Source organism: Lates calcarifer, linkage group LG21, assembly GCF_001640805.2.
Source record: "Lates calcarifer isolate ASB-BC8 linkage group LG21, TLL_Latcal_v3, whole genome shotgun sequence".
NCBI lineage: Eukaryota > Metazoa > Chordata > Actinopteri > Centropomidae > Lates > Lates calcarifer.
The window spans coordinates 12,706,947-12,728,809 of NC_066853.1; the positions used below are offsets into that span (position 1 = coordinate 12,706,947).

The following is a 21,863-nucleotide window of genomic DNA, read 5'->3' on the forward strand; positions in this document are numbered from 1 at the left end:
GTGCAGAAAAAGTCCCAAAGTACCAAAAGTAAAAGTCCTCATTATGCAGACTGGTGTATTTCAGAGTATTGTATGTTGTATTATTGGATTATAATTACTGATGTATTAATATGGTAATGCTGGTAAATGTGGGGCTAATTTTTGTTACTTTATTTACCTCCAAATCACTCCAAAGGATTAATAAATCTTATCTTAACCTACTGTATAATAATACACCCTGATTTATTTGTTGATTATGTTTTGTGTTATTAACCTGATATCAAATAAATGACTGAATGCATGAGTGCTCTGTAACTTAGTATTGGATAAGCTAAGACAACACAGTGGTATGCGTGAACTGTGTGAGAACATGTAGCAAACATCGGCCTTGGGTGAAACAGATGAAACTGCAACTTCCCAGCACAAATTTTAGAAAAGGTTAGGATCTGATTCCATTTACACAACAGCTTACAGGCAGATTACAAAATCATATCTTAGAGACGTTACTTAAGTTCTTTTCAAAACTTTTACAAACAAATACTCAAGTTATTTACTTGCCATGACTGGATTAGTTGTTGGTCCTATATAATGTCAGAAAATGGTGAAAATGTCCATCACGAGTTTCCCAGATCCCAGTGTGAGTCTTTAAATGTCTTGTTTTGTTCAAGCCAACACTCCAAACTCTTACAACTGAGGATGACGAACCAACAACACTCTCAGGTGACCCCCATTAACTTTGACGACTGTCATTACAAAAGCCAGGGACTAAGTAACATTAATGTTTTGATAACGACTCCACAGAGGTTAAATACCTTTGTTTCCCCACCACTCAGTCAGAGCTGAACATGTCTTCAAGTATCTACTGCCAAGTCCAGTTGCCCTCGATTCAAACCCTCTAGGATAACCCTAACCTGGATGACTGGGAATCTTCACGTTCTCTTGTGTTTATGTGGGGTTAATGTGTAAATTAAATTTGTGTGCACTTTATACTCTCAGTTGCAGGTATGAGGGTGCTACACTGGTGCATGCTGGGAGTGACCATCCTGCTGCTGGTGTGTGAGGTCACCATCAGTCAGTTATGCAAGTCCCTCATCACCCTGGTGGACAGTTTCCACACGCTCTTCATCCTCATGCGCATGGCTCTTCCTCTTCCTCAAACTGCAGGATTAATAAAACCTTGGCCCCTCCTCCTTGGACTCTCCTGCATCTCCACGCGCTTCCCTCATCCTCAGTTGCAGCTCCTTCCACCCTGCCTGCAGAGTCATCAATCAAAACTCTACCTGGCACCCATGCTGCCACCGGTGGGTCATCCACCCCAGATGAACCACCTGCCCCTGGGCCTAACCATGACACAACCTTGCCCTTTAGCTCTCATGGCTCCTGCCCCCCAACAGTCTCTCCTCCAGCTCTCAACTGCAGTGTTTCCTACGGCAGCAGCAGGATTCAGGTTATGGGGGCTTTCCTTTCCAGTCTCATCCTGATCTCTCTGAGTATCTCTTACTTAATAATGATCATCAACTTTTTCCTGGAGCCACGGTTAGTACAGCGCCCCCTGCTGCTTGTAGTGATCGGAGTTGTCAGTCTGCTCCATAAGATGCTGGTGCTTTGGCTAAACTGGGATCAGCTGCAGGAGGAAATGACAGGAGCCAGCAGGCAACCAGAGACCAAATCTCACCTTGAGGTGAACCATAAAGGTAACATTACCTCTAGATTCCACGTTAACGTTGTGAGCTGATTGTCCATATTCTAATGCACAAACATGCAGTTCAACATTATGTGGTATCACTTTACATTCAGGGCAAAAATGTGGATGATGAAGAATGTATAAGGTGCCCCTTATGATAATAATAATATAATAATAAATCCATGGGAGGTTGTATGAATGCTGCACATTCACAGCTTTTTAACAATGTAACAAACTACAAACTACTATTTTAATCAGGGTTTGTAGCCTTGATTTGACCTTAAAGGAACAGTTTGACATTTTTGGGAAACACCCTTTTTGCCAAGAGGTAGATGCGAAATGATCCCGTTCTTGTGTTTATATGTTAAATATGAAGCTACAGCCAGTTAGCTTAGCTTAGCTTAGCTTAGCGTAAAGACTGGAGACATGGGGCAACAGCTACCAGGACTCCATCCAAAGATCACTAATTAACACATTATAATTCATTTTTGTAGAAAAGCCTAAGTCTCTTTAATGTGTGATGACCAGTGTACTTAAAAGATTTTTTAAGTCTAACGTTGCCTAAGACTCGTTGCTGTGATTTTGGTGGCTGGAAGTAATTCATTGTGGAATTTGTAGCAGCTCACAATGATGCATAAAGATGCATAAATTCTATCAGGTTTAAGTCACTCGGTGGGAAAGCCACAGAGTCTAAAGCATGTACTTACACTTGTGTTATGTAATAATAATCCTCTACTACAGAAGAAATAGTGTGCCCGTCGAGGTGATAATATTGCTCTGACAGATTTCACTTTGAAGTAGCTTCCAAGTGTATATTCAGCTGTAAGGAACATTAAACAGCGTCCATGTTTGTTTTTCATTCCTCTGTTCGATTCCCACAGTCTTGGCTAAGGAGGGAACCAGAGGCCTGGCTGAGCCAGGGCAAGTCCAGGATGATGTCAGCCATGTCCAATCTGCTGTGGACGACTCGCTCCACAACGGGACACTTGTCCTCTGTAACCCAGGAACCTCCAGCTTCCCTGACACTGACTCTCAAACCCCTGTCCACCTGCATGCAGCAGACCCACAGGACAGCTGGGACTGTGATGTTGTGAGCGGTTTTGCAGATCTGAAGATTTGGAAGTGTGAGAGTCATTCAAAAGACATCACAGAGATTTTTGAAGACAATACCAGCATGGGACATCGTGGTAAGAGAGCATTAGATTGTCATCTTTCTCCTCTTAGTGTAGAACAGAAAAAGCTGCATGGAAAAATAACATGAATTCATGGCAATTTTTTTTTCATATGTGACCAAATATGTATGGATAGGGCATATTTTTGGAGGAAGAATTATTTTTTTATATGAAATAACTATTGGCTAAACAAAACAAAATCCATTAGCGGACATTGTGTTGGTTTCACCAATTGCTGTTTTCACCTCCAAGGATGAGTTTTTACGTTAAAATAAATATTGTTTGTATATGAGAGAGAAAATAGTAGAAATGATTAACCATGAATTTCGGCATCCATATTTCAAATAAGTCACTTGATGGCAGCAAAGTTAAGCTGGGGGAAATGTGTTTTCTTCCATTTCAGACAATAAAAATGCATCTAAAACCTCCCCAGTCTGCAAGTCTTCACATCACGCTAAGAGCCCTGTACCGAGCAGCCGGTGGCCAGTCTGCCTCCTGTCATTCCTCCTCATCGCTCAGGGTCTTTTTACCCCACTCCTGGTCCTGATCAACAGCCTGGTGATGCTGCTGGTCGACCCACACTGTAGCATCCTGGACTACCTGGATACCTGTCTCACTCTGCCAGCTGTGATTGTGCTGATCGCCATAGCTAAACCAGAGGTCGGGTTCTGTGGGTTTATGTCATATGTCATTTAGTTTCAAGACCAAGTTGTAGAAGATTTCTAATGTCTTTTTTTTTTTTTTCCAAAATCACTGTTTCTCCTGTTTCACTGATACATTTCCCCTCCAGGTGTGCAGGTATGGACTGCTGCTGCTACAGGCTACACCACCACACATTTGTGTGACTGATCTTGGACGAAGGATTGCAAGTGTCCCTGGAGTGCAGGCTGTGCACGATCTCCACGTCTGGCAGTTAACTGAGTCATTCATGGTGGCCACTGTCCATGTGCACTGCCACGCTGGGTTTCCAGCACACAGGTGAACATGGACAAGTTTGACAATCAATGTAGTTTTTATATTTTAGGGATGCTTCTCTTTGTTGCCACTCCGACTAGATGTTTAATTTAAACAACATTTAAATTAACAGTTTTCAACCTGTGTAGTACTTTACAAAAGGCTCTCATTTATCCATGCACACACAAACACATTCTCACATCACTGCCGGTTTAATAAGATATGTCTTTTTAATTTAAACCTGCAATAATTCTTTTTTGGGCCACTTGGGGTTAGAGCAACAAGCTCAGTGAACATCATAGCAAACAGCTGTGCATTTCATTGTTTTGGAACAGTGACAATAAAGATCTATTCTCTCATAGGTTACCTTTCAGCTCAGTTTTTGATCTTCATCAACTCATGAGAAAGATATCTTGTTCTTTATCGACTAGATGAACACAGTAGATTACAGTGAGTTTTAGAGCTTTCTTACAGAAAAAAAGGCTTACTGACTGTTTATCTTACACTGGTTTTGACCCAGATTGAAAACTGTATTATATTAATGCAGAATAATTTCACATATGTCCAGGTGTGCTGATATGATGTCGGGGGTCACTAAGGTGCTGAAGAGTGTAGGAGTGAGCTGCTGCACTGTTCAACCAGAGTTCGCTTCATGCTCTGGTCGCTCTGCAGGAAGTGGGGGTGACGCCTCCGCTGTTGTCCACAGAGAAGACCCCTCCCTGCCTCCTCTCTTGACCTGCAGCCTCTCCTGTGGGAAGGCCTGTTCTGGGAGCATGTGCTGCTCTTCCCCAGGAGAGGAGACCAGGAGCCTGTTGGCACCACCAGCTGGGGAAACAAAGGAAGAGCCTCAGACACTTGTCATAGAGAATACCTTCCTCTGACCAGTAGTTTTAACCAAAGAATTACAGTGGATTGGAGGAAAATAAAAGAAAATGCTGCCTGAACATTATATTGAAGTGTTAGTTTTATGATATTAACATGATAATCTTCACCAAAGATTTTTGTGTAAAATCAAAAGAAGTGTTGCTTTATTTGTGTTGGGGCCATTTGTATTTTCTCTCATGTCTGTACTGAAATAAAATAAATAGTAACACCTAAGTGTATCACTTTTAATTTCAAACTGTTTGATTCTGCATGGTGAAACTGAAGTGTCACAGCAGGAAAAGGCTGTACAACAAATGCTTGTCAATAAGCACGTTAATACTCAGCTGTAGTTACCAGTTACTTTACAATTAAGATTTTACTCACAGAACATATGAAGACTTTATAAAATATTATGAATTGTTCTGATTAAACATCCCAACAGTGTATAAAATTAGAGCTGAAATGGTTAGTCAATTGGTCAAGTAGTTAGTTCAACAGAAAAGTCATTTCCTCATGCAAAAATGTCAAAGATCTCATGGTTTCAGCATCTCAAAAGTGAGGAGAAGCTGATTTTGCTTGTTGTAAATTACAGTAAACATTTAATTGCTGAATAATTTTGAGGTTTGGACTGTTAGTTTGACCCCAAAAAATCTGATCTGCAATCTGAAGGTGACACTCTCACTCTTTGTAATAGTGTTGACATTTCTCGCCATTTTCTGACATTTTACAAACCAATCAATCGACTACTTAATTGAGACTATAGTCACCAAATTAATTCCATTACTAGTTGCAGTCCAATATATAATAGCTGAAAATTAGCTGCACATCAACTACAGCAGTAAAATTTTGCATACACATAAATGCATTGTTAATAATAAATAAAGATATAATTCTGCACTGAGCACTACTTTAATGATGAGTATACTGAAATACTTTTGCTGAAGTGACATTTTCAATGCAGGTCTTTTACTTGTAATGGAGTGTGTTTACAGTATGGTATTAGAACTTTAAACATGAACAATAAATGGCACACTTAAGTGGGATGCAGTCATTATTAATGTCCTCAGTTACACCTGTGCCTTTCCTACCATGACATACCAATATGGATTTGTGTTTATTTGTAGTCCTCAACATACAGTAACTCTTACCTGGGATGAGGCATTTTGGCTCCGCCTTTTTAAGTCCACACAGCCAATCAAAAGGCCTATACTTTGCATAAAACAGCACAGACTCAACTACATCTCCCCTTTTGTGTTTATTCGACGTAAATATCACTGTGGAGTATCTAGTAAGTGTTTTTATATATATACACAATCTCTCTTTGCTAAACATGCACTAACGCCAATGTCATTTTTTGCTGACACCCTGACTGAGATAGGTATGAGTAGTAGGAAGTATATATAGACGTGGAAGGCAAACTTCAAATGCCCGGATGAGCCTCGGTGGTCCGGGGTGCAGGCTTCAAACCTGTAGCTGCTTAGCGGCAGAGTGGTTCAATTCCACCTTTCGGGCGATAAACTGTAACGATAAACTTTAGTAATTTGTTAATGTGTGTTTATCGAGAACATCGATTGAAATCGTCGTGACGTATCAGAATCATATGAAGCAAGAGTTATATATATATATATATATATATATATATATATATATATACGTGCTCATGCCAAACTTCCTTAAGTTTAAAAATAGTAATTACATGATCTTTATTCGGTTAATTTTTCATTTCAGTTTTACAGTTAGAATTTCACGAGTCAACTTCCCGTCGAGCTTTAACCTTGTATTTCACAATAAAGGTCCATTCATTAAAAAGAAGCGTCACATTTTCTTTCTTCAGTTTTATCTTGAGTGGATTTAGTTTACTTTCAAATAGTAAGGTTTTAAATTACTGCAACTGACCGCTATGTTTTATTTCTACAACCTGCGCTTCACTGGTGGGCTCCGCTCAGAGACTACGGATGAAAAGAGTTTTTCCAATATCTGGTAAAAATTGATATATTGTGCAGTGTACCTGTTAAATAAACAATGAATTAATTGTATAATATGATAAATATAATTATAACATGTCAGTAAACATATATGATGATTATTATTAAACCGTGGCTGTGTTACCAAATATTATCACAAGTTAAGCTATCCAACATTATATAAAGCTGGTAAAATAAGCTGCATCTTCATAAGCAACATTAAAATACTGCTCACATAATGTATACCTCATAATGTAACATAATAATATAACACTCTGAAAGGGGCCTTTCTGCATAATAGATACTTTTAATTTAAGTGGAGAACATTTAGCCATTAACATGTTTAACTAAAAGGACTTTTTACTTTGTCGCACAAGTAATTAAAATAAAAACATACAATGAATTGTAAATAGCAGCGATGCATTTTCTACTTCCGGTGTACCCGGAATGAAAAAGTTATTGCTTGACAAGCCAATCATCTTCGAGAATTTCCTCTTCAACATCCAATCACGTCCCTCCTCGGTGTGGGCGGGCCGATCACAGGCGGAAACCGGGTGCAGCGAAGGACTCATGTTGTCCTTGCTCGTTTGATTTAGCAGTAACGTGGATTAAAAACTTATATTTTGGTGGATGTAGGTCATTTTTTTCTTGTCACCTGGTAAGACAGACTTTTGCACTTATTCCTGTCCTTATATCAGACTCGTAGAGACCTTGTATGGTCAAATAAACCGAGTTAGTCTTGTGTTGTTGGCCTGTGTCAGTCAGTGTCCTGCTAACGTGAAACGGTATCGAAGTTACTCACCTGTGGCTTTTAGGCCCTGAAAATCAATAAATTAGTAATAATAAATTCGTTTTAGAAAAGACCCATCTCCACCAATAACCACCACCAAGTCTAGGTAGAGTGGGTTTCTATCGAGACCTGGACTGATGTGGTCCAGACAGTGACCAGAAATCTTGCCAAACAAATGAGTAGAACAACTTAATATCAAAATTGGATTGATTGTTTTTTGTCTGCTAAGTTTGTTAATGAGATAATGAGTCTATGAATTTTGTTCAAGCACAGAAAGGGCTCTCAGTTTCAGCTCTGGATGATCTTTAATTTTTCGGTTGTCTGCAAGTGGAAGAAAAATGGAAGAACTACTATGCTACCAGTCAAATGTTTAAATAAATGTTGCATTTGACCCACAACCAGTGTGATGATGTTTCATCTCCTCTCTATTCTGTCTTCCAGATTTGACTTAGAAAGACAGTCCATCATGCCTCTTCTTAAATACTCCCACAAAGTCTGGGAAGCCATGAAGCTAAAGGAGGGCATCTACACTCGTCTCCCCAAACACTACCTCAAGTCTCTTGAGTCGAAGGAGCCCACCCCTGTCCACTGGAGACCCCTGGGAGTCCAGTACCGAGCCAACCCGAAGACCGGGCAGAAGGAACGAGTGCAGGATGTCCCAATCCCCATCTACTACCCTCCAGAGTCCCAGAACGGTCTGTGGGGTGGAGAGGGATGGATAAGAGGCTACAGATATGCCAAAAATGACAAAGTGAGATTTGATGCCCTTTTGTCATATATGATAGTGAACTGAATCTTTGGATTTTTGACTCTTGGTTGTAAAAAACAACACATTTGAGCCATGGCCAATTATTACAGGCATTTATCACCACTTTCAGACAATATATACAACAAATTATTAAATGGCTAATTGAGAAATAATCTACAGTTTACTTGAACCATACTCAATCCATATCACTACCTTTAGGACATGCAATATTCTGATTATTCTAGTGATACATTACAATTTAATGTGGTATTTTGAGTGCATACTCTCCAAAGGAAAACTCAAAAAATGTATTTTCATTTCATCTTTTTTTATTTGTGTAATTTTTACAATCAGCTCCGCACAAAAGTCCAAATTACAAACTGTAATCAGTGACTAAATGAAACTATGATTGAAAAAGTGAAGTAAAAATTAAAGTTCAAAAAACAATATGGATTTATGGCACTTTATTTCTTTTATTTTTTTGACACATTTAGCTCCAGACATCATACTGTCTCACTGATCTCTGAATTGTCTCTTCCCGTAGATGTCCACACGTCTGAGGAAGGTCTGGAAACCGCAGCTGTTTAAAAGACAACTGTACAGTGAAATCCTCGATCACAAGTTCACCATCTCCGTCACAGCCCGAACTCTGGACCTCATTGATGCCGTCTATGGCTTTGACTTTTACATTCTCAAAGTAAGGCAATGCTACCTCCTGTTTAACAAAGTGACATTTTCCAAAGGGCTTTTTATATGACTCCATTGTCCATCTCCTGTTAGACACCGAAGGAAGACCTGAACTCCAAGCTGGGCATGGACCTGAAGAGGGCCATGTTGCTTCGCCTGGCACGCAGAAACTCAGAGCTTTACCCCAACGACCCTGTCAAGAGAGAGAAGGTCTACAACAAATACAAGGTCAGTCAGATGTGTTTTAGTCTTCTTGTTGGTTCTGAATGTGTTGAGTGGTTTCTGGCACAGCAGTTACAACTCACCTTGGTGTTTTCTAATTAATGCACAGAAGCTGGAGCTGTGATTTAAAAATAATTACATGTTCTTGTATTTCTGTCTGTGTGAGCAGCAGTTTGAGATTCCAGAGGAGGAGGCAGAGTGGGTCGGTCTGAGTCTGGAGGAGGCTATGGAGAAACAAAGGCAGCTGGAGCACAAGGTAACACTGTCCTCAAACAGGACTGCCTGAATTTCATTCAACAACCTAGAATTCAGAACTTTTCCCTCTCTATCCCACCTTACCCAGATCAGAGATTCTTGAAAGATGCTAAAAAACACGTTTCAGGCTGAAATGCTTTCTTTTTGTAATCATAACACCATATACATTGTGTGTTCTGTGCATTCTGACCCTGTTTTGCTCTGACTCTTGTCTTCTAGGAGCCTGAGCCTCTGTTTAAGGTCTGTGTGGACCAGCTGGTGGAAGAGCTGAATGCCCAAAAACTCACAGAGCCACACGTCATGGAGAAGAAGTGACCACACACAACCATCTAAGTGGGACAGATGCAGCTTTTCAGACTGAAAAATTGAGTAGGTTGAACTGTCAAGCTTCTCCAGATGGTGGTGGGATTTTGAGTCACCAAGTTTCTGCTTCTGAAACATCTTTCGTACTGAGTGCACACCTGGGAGAACTTCCTGCAGTTTCCACCTTTGTTTCCATCTGAGAGCGACACAGAGGATGAGGTCATGTTGGATTAATGCTTATTTATTTCAGTTCTCTTTTTTCCCTTGCATTTAAGACCCATGCATGAGGCATTTAGGAAATAAGGGAAAAGCCTCCATCAGTGTAAATACCCTCCAACCAGCTGAGATATAAGGTTCTTGTGTGGGATATCCAAAAATAAAATAATCCCTACTTTCTTTAACCTTGTTTCTGCTCATCTGTTGTCCAGTCATTGTTAAAGCAGTTCAGTTCAAGTCTATAATTCATGTGCTGTGAATATGGAGCTGGACACAGCAGCTCATTAGCTTAGCTCAGCATGTATGCTCATTGGTGACAAAAATTTGCCAACAATTTAACAATTTGGGCTTTAGGAATCTTTGAGACACTTTTCACTCTTTTCTTTCATCTTATATATCAAACAGTTGATTTATTAAGAAAACAATTGGCAGATCGATCACTAGTGAAAATAATCGTTAGTTGCAGCATAATATTATGCAGTATGCAAGAATATAACTGAAAGGAACCGTTCCACTGCATAATATGTACTTTTGATACTTGAAGTAAATTTTGCTGATAACATTTTTATACTGGTAATGGAGTACTTTTACATTGTGTAACTTTCATCAGCTCTCTACAATAAAATGAATAAGTGTATTTCCCAAGCTTCTAAAGAACAAGCTGAATATGTGTTATGCAACCACTGTGAGGATGTGAAATCAGAACTTGTTTTGTTAGTGTTTGCCCACCAGATGGAGCCAAAATGCTTTAAATGAAAAGAATATAAACATCGCCATTTAAGAGAAGAGAGATGATGGAGCCAAATGAGTCTTTATTATAAATCAAGTGACATCCAATGAACTTCAGAAATAAATCAAGCTCATCCATGAAACCTTATGACGCCACGTCAACACCCAAACAGCCAGTAAATGTCTTGTATCTCTACAGTCTTCAAAATGTATGTATTTGTCACCATTTCCTTGTTAGAGATAATGAGTGGTGCCATCATAAAAACAAATGGCGTCATAATAAACCACACATCTGCCCAAATGAAGTAAAGATCCTTATATGGTACTCCTGTTGACAAATGGGAGGAAAAAGACGGAGGTTTATGAAAACATAAAAAGCCGTTTCTCGCCTGGTTTCGCTTTCAGCACCTCTGGTCTGATCTGTGTCAGTTGTATTGGTGTTTTGTCACTTGTGGTTGCAGCATGCTATTATGGTAAGATGGGGAGTCCCTACTGAGCTGGGGACTCCCGTGGGTGTGTAACTTAGGCAACGGAGAACAAAAATGATACCTGGCACCTGTAAACAGACAGATTCATTCCATATATAGATACAATCACAGCTTGGAATTTCCCTTTCATATTGTGCACATGATCAAATTCGTACATATGAACACAAACAAACTCTGAAACTGACAGACCAAGTGCCAAATATGGTGATTTTTTTCCTTTTTTGACAGACAGATCATAGAGGAACATCTGGCTGGCTCATCTTCACTCCACTGAGCTAAATAAAGATTAAAATTTGAAGATGTCAAACCCCATTTCTTAAAAATTCAAAACCAGGTCATGAAGATCAACTGTTATTAAATCTGACTAGTTTTTCTGAAACTGTATGTGTTACATTTTCCCAATAAATCCTTTGCCAATAACTTTGAATTGAGAAGGGGTAGAGGTGTCAGTAGAGGTTGACATTGATCATGGCTGCAGCTGCTCTCTCTTGTTCCATATCTTTTCTTGCCCAGCACTGAATGTCATTACTTGTATAAATATTTATTATGACAGATGCCTCCTTATCAGTCTCCTCTCCAGTCCACCTTTGGCCAAATATTGTTTTTATATTATGTAATGTTTACTGTCAGGTGTATTAAACTTCGAAAGGGACACAGTTATAAAAAAAAAAGTTGTCTTTGATCCTTGATCATCACAGACTGGAAAACCAAATAGATTTTTAGCCACACTATTGGTGTCATTTTACTACTTTGGTCCAGATTACTTACTACATCCAGACACAGCTTCACATTTTGGATGCTGAGTATTGCAATTCTTGTATGTTGAAAGAATGTCGCCTCACATGGACAAGATGTGGAGAGACACTGTTTTAAAACTGAAAGACATACAAGTTTATTACTGAAACAATAACCAAAAAACATACTTAACGGAGTGAGGTGTGTTAGTCAGAGTTATGACCCGATGCTTGTCACCATACCCCCCTCAGCAACCTGGTGGGAGGCAAATTAGAGGAGTGAGGAGAGATAAGGATGCAAATAACATGAATACACATAGGCGCCCTAGAGACCCCAGGCGGAAAAAGTTGGAAAAACACACAGTTGAATTTTGTTGTTGTTGTTTCTGTTTTTTTGTTGCTGTTTTTTGTTTTTTAAAGTTAAAATAACTATTAGATATTACATTACTTACTTACTTACTACAATATGGACTAATTTGCTTTCTTACTACATTACAACATAAACAAGCACAATTCAAACAATGAAAACAAATCAACTATTAAGGAGAAAAGAGAGTGGACAAAATTGCACCATGCAAAACGCTGTCTTTAAAAAAAATAAATAAATAAAAATAACTCTGGCTACAAAAACATTGCCACATAAGTTACATTTACCATAGAGGAAGTGGCCACACACAACTTGAGCACTGGGCCTAATGGACTCTGCTCCAAACGCAGGTGAAGTTGAAGCCTATGTGTTTTGTCAACATTTTTTGTTTTATTGTTTTTTGGTGCTTGATAAAAGCTTCTCAGGATTTCTCAGTCTAATCAATTTGAGCATTTTCTACATCTAATCTCTTTATTCCCTGGGCTCTCTCCCTCTGTGTCTGTGTGTATCTGTGTAGCTTCACAGGTAGTAGTGTACTGATCATTTTCTCTTTGATTTCCTCCAGGTGTTTCCACTTCATCCACAACATCGTCCACAATCGCTGAGACGTCGTCCACGATCACAGAGACATGGTCCATGATCGGAGAGACATTGTTGAGGATGAGGGGGGTTTTGTCCACGATCAGAGACATTGTCCATGACTCGCAGAGACGTGCGAGAATCGCAGTTGATGGAATTCCCCGATTCGACAGCATCGTCCGCGATCAGAGACGTTGTCAATGACCACAGCGACTTTGTCCATAATCTCAGAGACATTGTAGGCAATCACAGAGACGTAGCCCACGATCACAGAGAGACATTGTCCACAATCAGAGAGACATCGTCTTCATACAAGTTGTTTGAGACCAGGACATAAGTCTCCAGGTAATTCACAAACAGCTTTACAGAGCACTGACATTAAATTGTTTATGTGCAGTATTCAGTATATCATAAAAGTGTAATAATAGAAATAATCTGCAAGATAAAAACTAATGTATAAGTAATCTGTATTAATGTAAAAGTAGTTAGTAATATTAGAAGTAAAACATGAGAGTCAGTCTGTCACTATATGTAGTTGGAAACAGTAAACATTATCTGTAAATCAAAAATATGTAACAAGAAAAGTAAAATGTAATGGTTAAAGTAAGCTAATATTAGAGGTAATAGTAATCTGTAATATGAAAGCAATTCAGAAGTAATAATAATCCAAAACAGAAGTAAAAATGTCCTGTTATATTAAGACAAAAGGAAATGTTGTAGTATAGCATCTGGTCAAAAATGTCAAAAGACATCACAGTGTTGTAAAGCATCAGAAATGTGAAAAAAAAAATGACATGGTATATCAAAAATACCATAGGCATCACAAAAATGCCATAGTATAATAAGGCATCAAAAAATGTCATAGTATAGTATGGCATCAAAAAATGTCATAGTATAGTATGGCATCAAAAATGGTCCAAAAATGTCATAGCATAGTAAGGCATGAAAAAATGTGAGAAACATGTTATAGTATAATATGGCGTCAGAAAACATCAAAAAATGTCATAAATGTCAGTAAGGCGTCAAAAACCATCAAAAAATATAGTATAGTAGTAGTAAGTATAATATGGTGTCGGAAATTGTTAAAAAATGTCATAGTACAGTAAGGCATAAAAAAATGTCATAGTATAGTAAGATGTTAAAAACCATAAAAAAAATGTCATAGTATAACAAGGCGTCAAAAGCCATCAAGAAATGTCATAGTATAGTAAGGTGTGAAAAAATGATATAATACAGTAAGGCGTCAGAAATGGGCAGAAAATGTTAAATGTTCAGGTTCAGCTGTAATGTTGAATATATATCTGTGTTTTCATGGTTAAATTGTTGATGAGGAATAGGTAGTAGTGTATTGATCATTTTCCTGTGTCTGTTTCTCTTTGATTTCCTCCAGGTGTCACCACTTCGTCCACAACATCGTCCACAATCGCAGAGACATGGTCCACGATCGGAGAGACATTGTTGAGGATGGGGGAGACATCGTCCACGATCAGAGACATTGTCCATGATCGCAGAGACCTTGTCAAAGATGAGAGAGACGTTGTCCGTGATCAGAGACATTGTCCATGCTTCGTAGAGACCTTGCGATAGAATCGGCGGAGACGGGGGTCACCGATTTGACGGCATTGCCCGCGATCAGGGACATTGTCAATGACCACAGAGACACCGTCTATGATCTCAGAGACATCGTCCACGATCACAAAGACATAGTCCATGATCGCAGAGACATTGTCCATAATCTCAGAGACACTGTCCGCGATCACAGAGACGTAGTCCACGATCACAGAGATGTAGTCCAAGATCACAGAGAGTCTTTCAAGTTCTTTCAGACCAAGACAGAGGCCTCCAGGTAATTCACAAACCACTTTACATCAACTGTCCAACATAGAGCACTGTTTAGTACAGCATCAAAAATGGTTAAAAAAAATGTCATAGTACAGTAAGGTATAAAAAAAATGTCATAGTATAGTATGGCTTCAGAAATGGTCCAAAAATGTCATAGTATAGTAAGGCATGAAAAACTGTGAGAAAAATTTCATAGTATAATAAGATGTCAAAAACCATGAAAAAATGTCATAGTATAGTAAGGCATGAAAAAAGGTGAGAAAAATGCCATAATATAGTAAGGCGTCAAAAGCCATCAAGAAATGTCATAGTATAGTAAGGTTTGAAAAAATGATATAATACAGTAAGGTGTCAGAAATGGGCAGAAAATGTTAAATGTTCAGGTTCAGCTGTAATGTTGAATATATATCTGTGTTTTCATGGTTAAATTGTTGATGAGGAATAGGTAGTAGTGTATTGATCATTTTCCTGTGTCTGTTTCTCTTTGATTTCCTCCAGGTGTCACCACTTCGTCCACAACATCGTCCACAATCGCAGAGACATGGTCCATGATCGGAGAGACATTGTTGAGGATGAGGGAGACATCGTCCACGATCAGAGACATTGTCCATGATCGCAGAGACCTTGTCAAAGATGAGAGAGACGTTGTCCGTGATCAGAGACATTGTCCATGCTTCGTAGAGACCTTGCGATAGAATCGGCGGAGACGGGGGTCACCGATTTGACGGCATTGCCCGCGATCAGGGACATTGTCAATGACCACAGAGACACCGTCTATGATCTCAGAGACATCGTCCACGATCACAAAGACATAGTCCATGATCGCAGAGACATTGTCCATAATCTCAGAGACACTGTCCGCGATCACAGAGACGTAGTCCACGATCACAGAGATGTAGTCCAAGATCACAGAGAGTCTTTCAAGTTCTTTCAGACCAAGACAGAGGCCTCCAGGTAATTCACAAACCACTTTACATCAACTGTCCAACATAGAGCACTGTTTAGTACAGCATCAAAAATGGTTAAAAAAAAATGTCATAGTACAGTAAGGTATAAAAAAAATGTCATAGTATAGTATGGCTTCAGAAATGGTCCAAAAATGTCATAGTATAGTAAGGCATGAAAAACTGTGAGAAAAATTTCATAGTATAATAAGATGTCAAAAACCATGAAAAAATGTCATAGTATAGTAAGGCATGAAAAAAGGTGAGAAAAATGCCATAATATAGTAAGGCGTCAAAAGCCATCAAGAAATGTCATAGTATAGTAAGGTTTGAAAAAATGATATAATACAGTAAGGTGTCAGAAATGGGCAGAAAATGTTAAATGTTCAGGTTCAGCTGTAATGTTGAATATATATCTGTGTTTTCATGGTTAAATTGTTGATGAGGAATAGGTAGTAGTGTATTGATCATTTTCCTGTGTCTGTTTCTCTTTGATTTCCTCCAGGTGTCACCACTTCGTCCACAACATCGTCCACAATCGCAGAGACATGGTCCATGATCGGAGAGACATTGTTGAGGATGAGGGAGACATCGTCCACGATCAGAGACATTGTCCATGATCGCAGAGACCTTGTCAAAGATGAGAGAGACGTTGTCCGTGATCAGAGACATTGTCCATGCTTCGTAGAGACCTTGCGATAGAATCGGCGGAGACGGGGGTCACTGATTTGACGGCATTGCCCGCGATCAGGGACATTGTCAATGACCACAGAGACAACGTCTATGATCTCAGAGACATCGTCCACGATCACAAAGACATAGTCCATGATCGCAGAGACATTGTCCATAATCTCAGAGACATTGTCCGCGATCACAGAGACGTAGTCCACGATCACAGAGATGTAGTCCAAGATCACAGAGAGTCTTTCAAGTTCTTTCAGACTAAGACAGAGGCCTCCAGGTAATTCACAAACCACTTTACATCAACTGTCCAACATAGAGCACTGTTTAGTACAGCATCAAAAATGGTTAAACAAAAAGTCATAGTACAGTAAGGTATAAAAAAAATGTCATAGTATAGTATGGCTTCAGAAATGGTCCAAAAATGTCATAGTATAGTAAGGCATGAAAAAAGGTGAGAAAAATGTCATAGTATAGTAAGGCGTCAAAAGCCATCAAGAAATGTCATAGTATAGTAAGGTGTGAAAAAATGATATAATACAGTAAGGCGTCAGAAATGGGCAGAAAATGTTAAATGTTCAGGTTCAGCTGTAATGTTGAATATATATCTGTGTTTTCATGGTAAAATTGTTGATGAGGAATAGGTAGTAGTGTATTGATCATTTTCCTTTGTCTGTTTCTCTTCGATTTCCTCCAGGTGTCACCACTTCGTCCACAACATTGTCCACAATCGCAGAGACATGGTCCATGATCGGAGAGACATTGTTGAGGATGAGGGAGACATCGTCCACGATCAGAGACATTGTCCATGATCGCAGAGACCTTGTCAAAGATGAGAGAGACGTTGTCCGTGATCAGAGACATTGTCCATGCTTCGTAGAGACCTTGCGATAGAATCGGCGGAGACGGGGGTCACCGATTTGACGGCATTGCCCGCGATCAGGGACATTGTCAATGACCACAGAGACACCGTCTATGATCTCAGAGACATCGTCCACGATCACAAAGACATAGTCCATGATCGCAGAGACATTGTCCATAATCTCAGAGACATTGTCCGCGATCACAGAGACGTAGTCCACGATCACAGAGATGTAGTCCAAGATCACAGAGAGTCTTTCAAGTTCTTTCGGACCAAGACAGAGGCCTCCAGGTAATTCACAAACCACTTTACATCAACTGTCCAACATAGAGCACTGTTTAGTACAGCATAAAAAATGGTTAAAAAAATGTCATAGTACAGTACGGTATAAAAAAAAATGTCATAGTTTAGTATGGCTTCAGAAATGGTCCAAAAATATCATAGTATAGTAAGGCATGAAAAAATGTGAGAAAAATGTCATAGTATATTAAGGCATCAAAAACCATCATAAAATGTCATAATATAGTATGTTGTCAAAAATGGTCCAAAAATGTCATAGTACAGTAAGGAATGAGAAATTGCGAGAAAAATGTGATAGTATAGTAAAATGTCAAAAATGTTCCAAAACTGTCATAGTATAGTATGGCGTCGGAAATTATTAAAAAATGTCATAGTACAGTAAGGCATAAAACAATGTCATAGTATAGCATGGCGTCAAAAATGGTTAAAAAATGTCATAGTACAGTAAGGCATAAAAAAATGTCATAGTATAGTATAATGTCAGAAATGGTCCAAAAATGTCATATCATAGTAAGGCATAAAAAAATGTGAGAAAAATGTCATAGTAAAGTATGGCGTCTGAAATGGTTAAAAAATGTCATAGTATAGTAAGGCACAAAAAATGTCATAATATAGTATGTTGTCAAAAATGGTCCAAAACTGTCATAGTATAGTATGGCGTCGGAAATGATTAAAAAATGTCATAATACAGTAAGGCACAAAAAATGTCATAGTATAGTAAGGCATGAGAAAATGTGAGAAAAATGTCATAGTATAGTAAAATGTCAAAAATGTTCCAAAACTGTTATAGTATAGCATGGCATCAAAAATGGTTAAAAAATGTCATAGTACAGTAAGGCAAAAAAAATAAGAGAAAAATGTCATAGTAAAGTATGGCATCTGAAATGGTTAAAAAATGTCATAGTATAGTAAGGCATGAAAAAATGTGAGAAAAATGTCATAGTATATTAAGGCATCAAAAACCATCATAAAATGTCATAATATAATATGTTGTCAAAAATGGTCCAAAAATGTCATATCATAGTAAGGAATGAAAAAATGTGAGAAAAATGTCATAGTATAGTAAGATGTCAAAAACCATCATAAAATGTCATAGTACAGTAAGGCATGAAAAAATGTCATAGTATAGCATGGCGTCAAAAATAGTTAAGAAATGTCATAGTACAGTAAGGCATAAAAAAAATGTCATAATATAGTATGTTGTCAAAAATGGTCCAAAAATGTCATATCATAGTAAGGCATGAAAAAATGTGAGAAAAATGTCATAGTATAGTATGGCTTCAGAAATGGTCCAAAAATGTCATAGTATAGTAAGGCATGAGAAAATGCAAGAAAAATGTCATAGTATAGTAAGATGTCAAAAACCATCAAAAAACGTCATAATATAGTATGTTGTCAAAAATGGTCCAAAAATGTCATAGTATAGTAAGGCATGAGAAAGTGGTCCAAAAATATCATAGTAAAGTAAGGTGTCGGAAATGGTTAAGAAATGTCATAGTATAGTAAAGCATGAAAAAATGTGAGAAAAATGCCATAGTATAGTAAGATGTCAAAAACTATAAAAAAAATTCATAGTATAATATTGCATCAAAAAATGTCATAGTACAGTAAGGTGTCAAAAATGGTCCAAAAATGTCATAGTACAGTAAGGCATTAAAAACCATCATAAAAAGTCATAATATAGTATGGCGTCAAAACCCATCAGAACATGCCATAGTATAGTAAGATGTCTAAAACCATCAAAAAATGTCATAGTATAGCATGGCGTCGGAAATGATTAAAAAATGTCATAGTATAGTATGGCATCGGAAATGATTAAAAAATGTCATAGTATAGTAAGACATAAAAAAATGTCATAGTATAGTAAGGCATGAGAAAATGTGAGAAAAATGTCATAGTATAGTAAAATGTCAAAAATGTTCCAAAACTGTCATAGTATAGTATGGCGTCGGAAACGATTAAAAAATGTCATAGTACAGTAAGGCTTAAAAAAATGTCATAGTATAGCATGGCATCAAAAATGGTTAAAAAATGTCATAGTACAGTAAGGCAAAAAAAATGTGAGAAAAATGTCATAGTAAAGTATGGCGTCTGAAATGGTTAAAAAATGTCATAGGCATGAAAGGCATGAAAAAATGTGAGAAAAATGTCATAGTATGGTATGACATCAGAAATGGTCCAAAAATGTGATAGTATAGTAAAAAGTCAAAAATGTTCCAAAACTGTCATAGTATAGTATGGCATCGGAAATGATTAAAAAATGTCATAGTATAATATAATATGTTGTCAAAAATGGTCCAAAAATGTCATAGTATAGTAAGGCATGAGAAAGTGTGAGAAAAATGTCATAGTATAGTATGTCATCGGAAATGGTTAAAAAATGTCATAATATAGCATGGTGTCAAAATGGTCCAAAAATGTCATATCATAGTGAGGCATGAAAAAATGTGAGAAAAATGCCATAGTATAGTAAGATGTCAAAAACCATCAAAAAATGTCATAGTATAGTATGGCATCGGAAATGATTAAAAAATGTCATAGTACAGTAAGACATAAAAAAATGTCATAGTATAGTATAATGTCAGAAATGGTCCAAAAATGTCATATCATAGTAAGGCATAAATAAATGTGAGAAAAATGTCATAGTATGGTATGGCGTCTGAAATGGTTAAAAAATGTCATAGTACAGTAAGGCATGAAAAAATGTGAGAAAAATGTCATAGTATGGTATGACATCAGAAATGGTCCAAAAATGTCATAGTATAGTAAAATGTCAAAAATGTTCCAAAACTGTCATAGTATAGTATGGCGTCAGAAATTATTAAAAAATGTCATAGTACAATAAGGCATAAAAAAATGTCATAGTATAGCATGGCGTCAAAAATGGTTAAAAAATGTCATAGTACAGTAAGGCAAAAAAAATAAGAGAAAAATGTCATAGTAAAGTATGGCATCTGAAATGGTTAAAAAATGTCATAGTATAGTAAGGCATGAAAAATGTGAGAAAAATGTCATAGTATATTAAGGCATCAAAAACCATCATAAAATGTCATAATATAATATGTTGTCAAAAATGGTCCAAAAATGTCATATCATAGTAAGGAATGAAAAAATGTGAGAAAAATGTCATATTATAGTAAGATGTCAAAAATCATCATAAAATGTCATAGTACAATAAGGCATAAAAAAAATGTCATAGTATAGCATGGCGTCAAAAATGGTTAAAAAATGTCATAGTACAGTAAGGCAAAAAAAAATGTGAGAAAAATGTCATAGTAAAGTATGATGTCTGAAATGGTTAAAAAATGTCATAGTATAGTAAGACATGAAAAAATGTGAGAAAAATGTCATAGTATAGTAAGATGTCAAAAACCATCAAACAATGTCATAGTATAGTATGGCATCGGAAATGATTAAAAAATGTCATAGTACAGTAAGACATAAAAAAATGTCATAGTATAGTATAATATAGTATGTTGTCAAAAATGGTCCAAAAATGTCATAGTACAGTAAGGCATTAAAAACCATCATAAAAAGTCATAATATAGTACGGCGTCAAAACCCATCAGAACATGCCATAGTATAGTAAGATGTCTAAAACCATCAAAAAATGTCATAGTATAGCATGGCGTCGGAAATGATTAAAAAATGTCGTAGTATAGTATGGCATCGGAAATGATTAAAAAATGTCATAGTATAGTAAGACATAAAAAAATGTCATAGTATAGTAAGGCATGAGAAAATGTGAGAAAAAATGTCATAGTATAGTAAAATGTCAAAAATGTTCCAAAACTGTCATAGTATAGTATGGCATCGGAAACGATTAAAAAATGTCATAGTACAGTAAGGCATAAAAAAATGTCATAGTATAGCATGGCATCAAAAATGATTTAAAAATGTCATAGTACAGTAAGGCAAAAAAAATGTGAGAAAAATGTCATAGTAAAGTATGGCGTCTGAAATGGTCCAAAAATGTCATAGTATAGTAAGGCATGAAAAAAATGTTTGAAAAATGTCATAGTATAGTAAGATGTCAAAAACCATCAAAAAATGTCATAGTATAGCATGGCGTCGGAAATGATTAAAAAATGTCGTAGTATAGTATGGCATCGGAAATGATTAAAAAATGTCATAGTATAGTAAGACATAAAAAAATGTCATAGTATAGTAAGGCATGAGAAAATGTGAGAAAAATGTCATAGTATAGTAAAATGTCAAAAATGTTCCAAAACTGTCATAGTATAGTATGGCGTCGGAAACGATTAAAAAATGTCATAGTACAGTAAGGCATAAAAAAATGTCATAGTATAGCATGGCATCAAAAATGGTTTAAAAATGTCATAGTACAGTAAGGCAAAAAAAATGTGAGAAAAATGTCATAGTAAAGTATGGCGTCTGAAATGGTCCAAAAATGTCATAGTATAGTAAGGCATGAGAAAGTGTGAGAAAAATGTCATAGTATAGTATGTCATCGGAAATGGTTAAAAAATGTCATAATA

General features: G+C 37.2%; 3 protein-coding genes and 1 non-coding gene across 10 annotated transcripts in view; all 4 read left to right on the forward strand.

The window, feature by feature from the left end:
• The window catches only part of LOC108889245 (uncharacterized), a 24,604-nt gene extending 19,717 nt beyond the window's left edge, over positions 1–4,887 (forward strand). Inside the window, exons 2-7 of one of the 5 annotated variants that reach the window (XM_051078909.1) lie at positions 976–1,146; positions 1,275–1,673; positions 2,545–2,850; positions 3,239–3,495; positions 3,626–3,813; positions 4,358–4,887. In XM_051078909.1, coding sequence (XP_050934866.1) covers positions 984–1,146; positions 1,275–1,673; positions 2,545–2,850; positions 3,239–3,495; positions 3,626–3,813; positions 4,358–4,670 — 1,626 coding nt within the window. In that variant the 5' untranslated portion in view covers positions 976–983 and the 3' untranslated portion in view covers positions 4,671–4,887. The remainder of the gene's footprint in view (positions 1–975; positions 1,147–1,274; positions 1,674–2,544; positions 2,851–3,238; positions 3,496–3,625; positions 3,814–4,357) is intronic. The other 4 variants (XM_051078905.1, XM_051078906.1, XM_051078907.1 and 1 more) reach the window with 4 other exon arrangements.
• The window catches only part of LOC108889246 (39S ribosomal protein L28, mitochondrial-like), a 22,270-nt gene extending 12,247 nt beyond the window's left edge, over positions 1–10,023 (forward strand). The window contains exons 1-6 of one of the 2 annotated variants that reach the window (XM_018685612.2): positions 7,144–7,275; positions 7,849–8,158; positions 8,700–8,852; positions 8,936–9,070; positions 9,234–9,320; positions 9,539–10,023. In XM_018685612.2, the coding sequence (XP_018541128.1) occupies positions 7,874–8,158; positions 8,700–8,852; positions 8,936–9,070; positions 9,234–9,320; positions 9,539–9,634 (756 nt within the window). In that variant the 5' untranslated portion in view covers positions 7,144–7,275; positions 7,849–7,873 and the 3' untranslated portion in view covers positions 9,635–10,023. Of the gene's footprint in view, positions 1–7,143; positions 7,276–7,848; positions 8,159–8,699; positions 8,853–8,935; positions 9,071–9,233; positions 9,321–9,538 lie in introns of those variants that run through there. The other variant, XM_051078912.1, reaches the window with a different exon arrangement.
• The window catches only part of LOC108900882 (mitochondrial ribosomal protein L28), a 44,566-nt gene that overhangs the window by 12,247 nt on the left and 10,456 nt on the right, over positions 1–21,863 (forward strand). The window contains exon 1 of one of the 2 annotated variants that reach the window (XM_051078910.1): positions 7,150–7,275. The exons of the other annotated variant lie outside the window; for it this stretch is intronic. The gene's annotated coding sequence lies outside the window, so the exon portion shown is untranslated. Of the gene's footprint in view, positions 1–7,149; positions 7,276–21,863 lie in introns of those variants that run through there. 2 annotated transcript variants of the gene reach the window in all.
• trnastop-uca (transfer RNA opal suppressor (anticodon UCA)) lies at positions 6,080–6,166 on the forward strand. Its single transcript has one exon. It is a non-coding gene; the product is annotated as a tRNA-Sec (tRNA).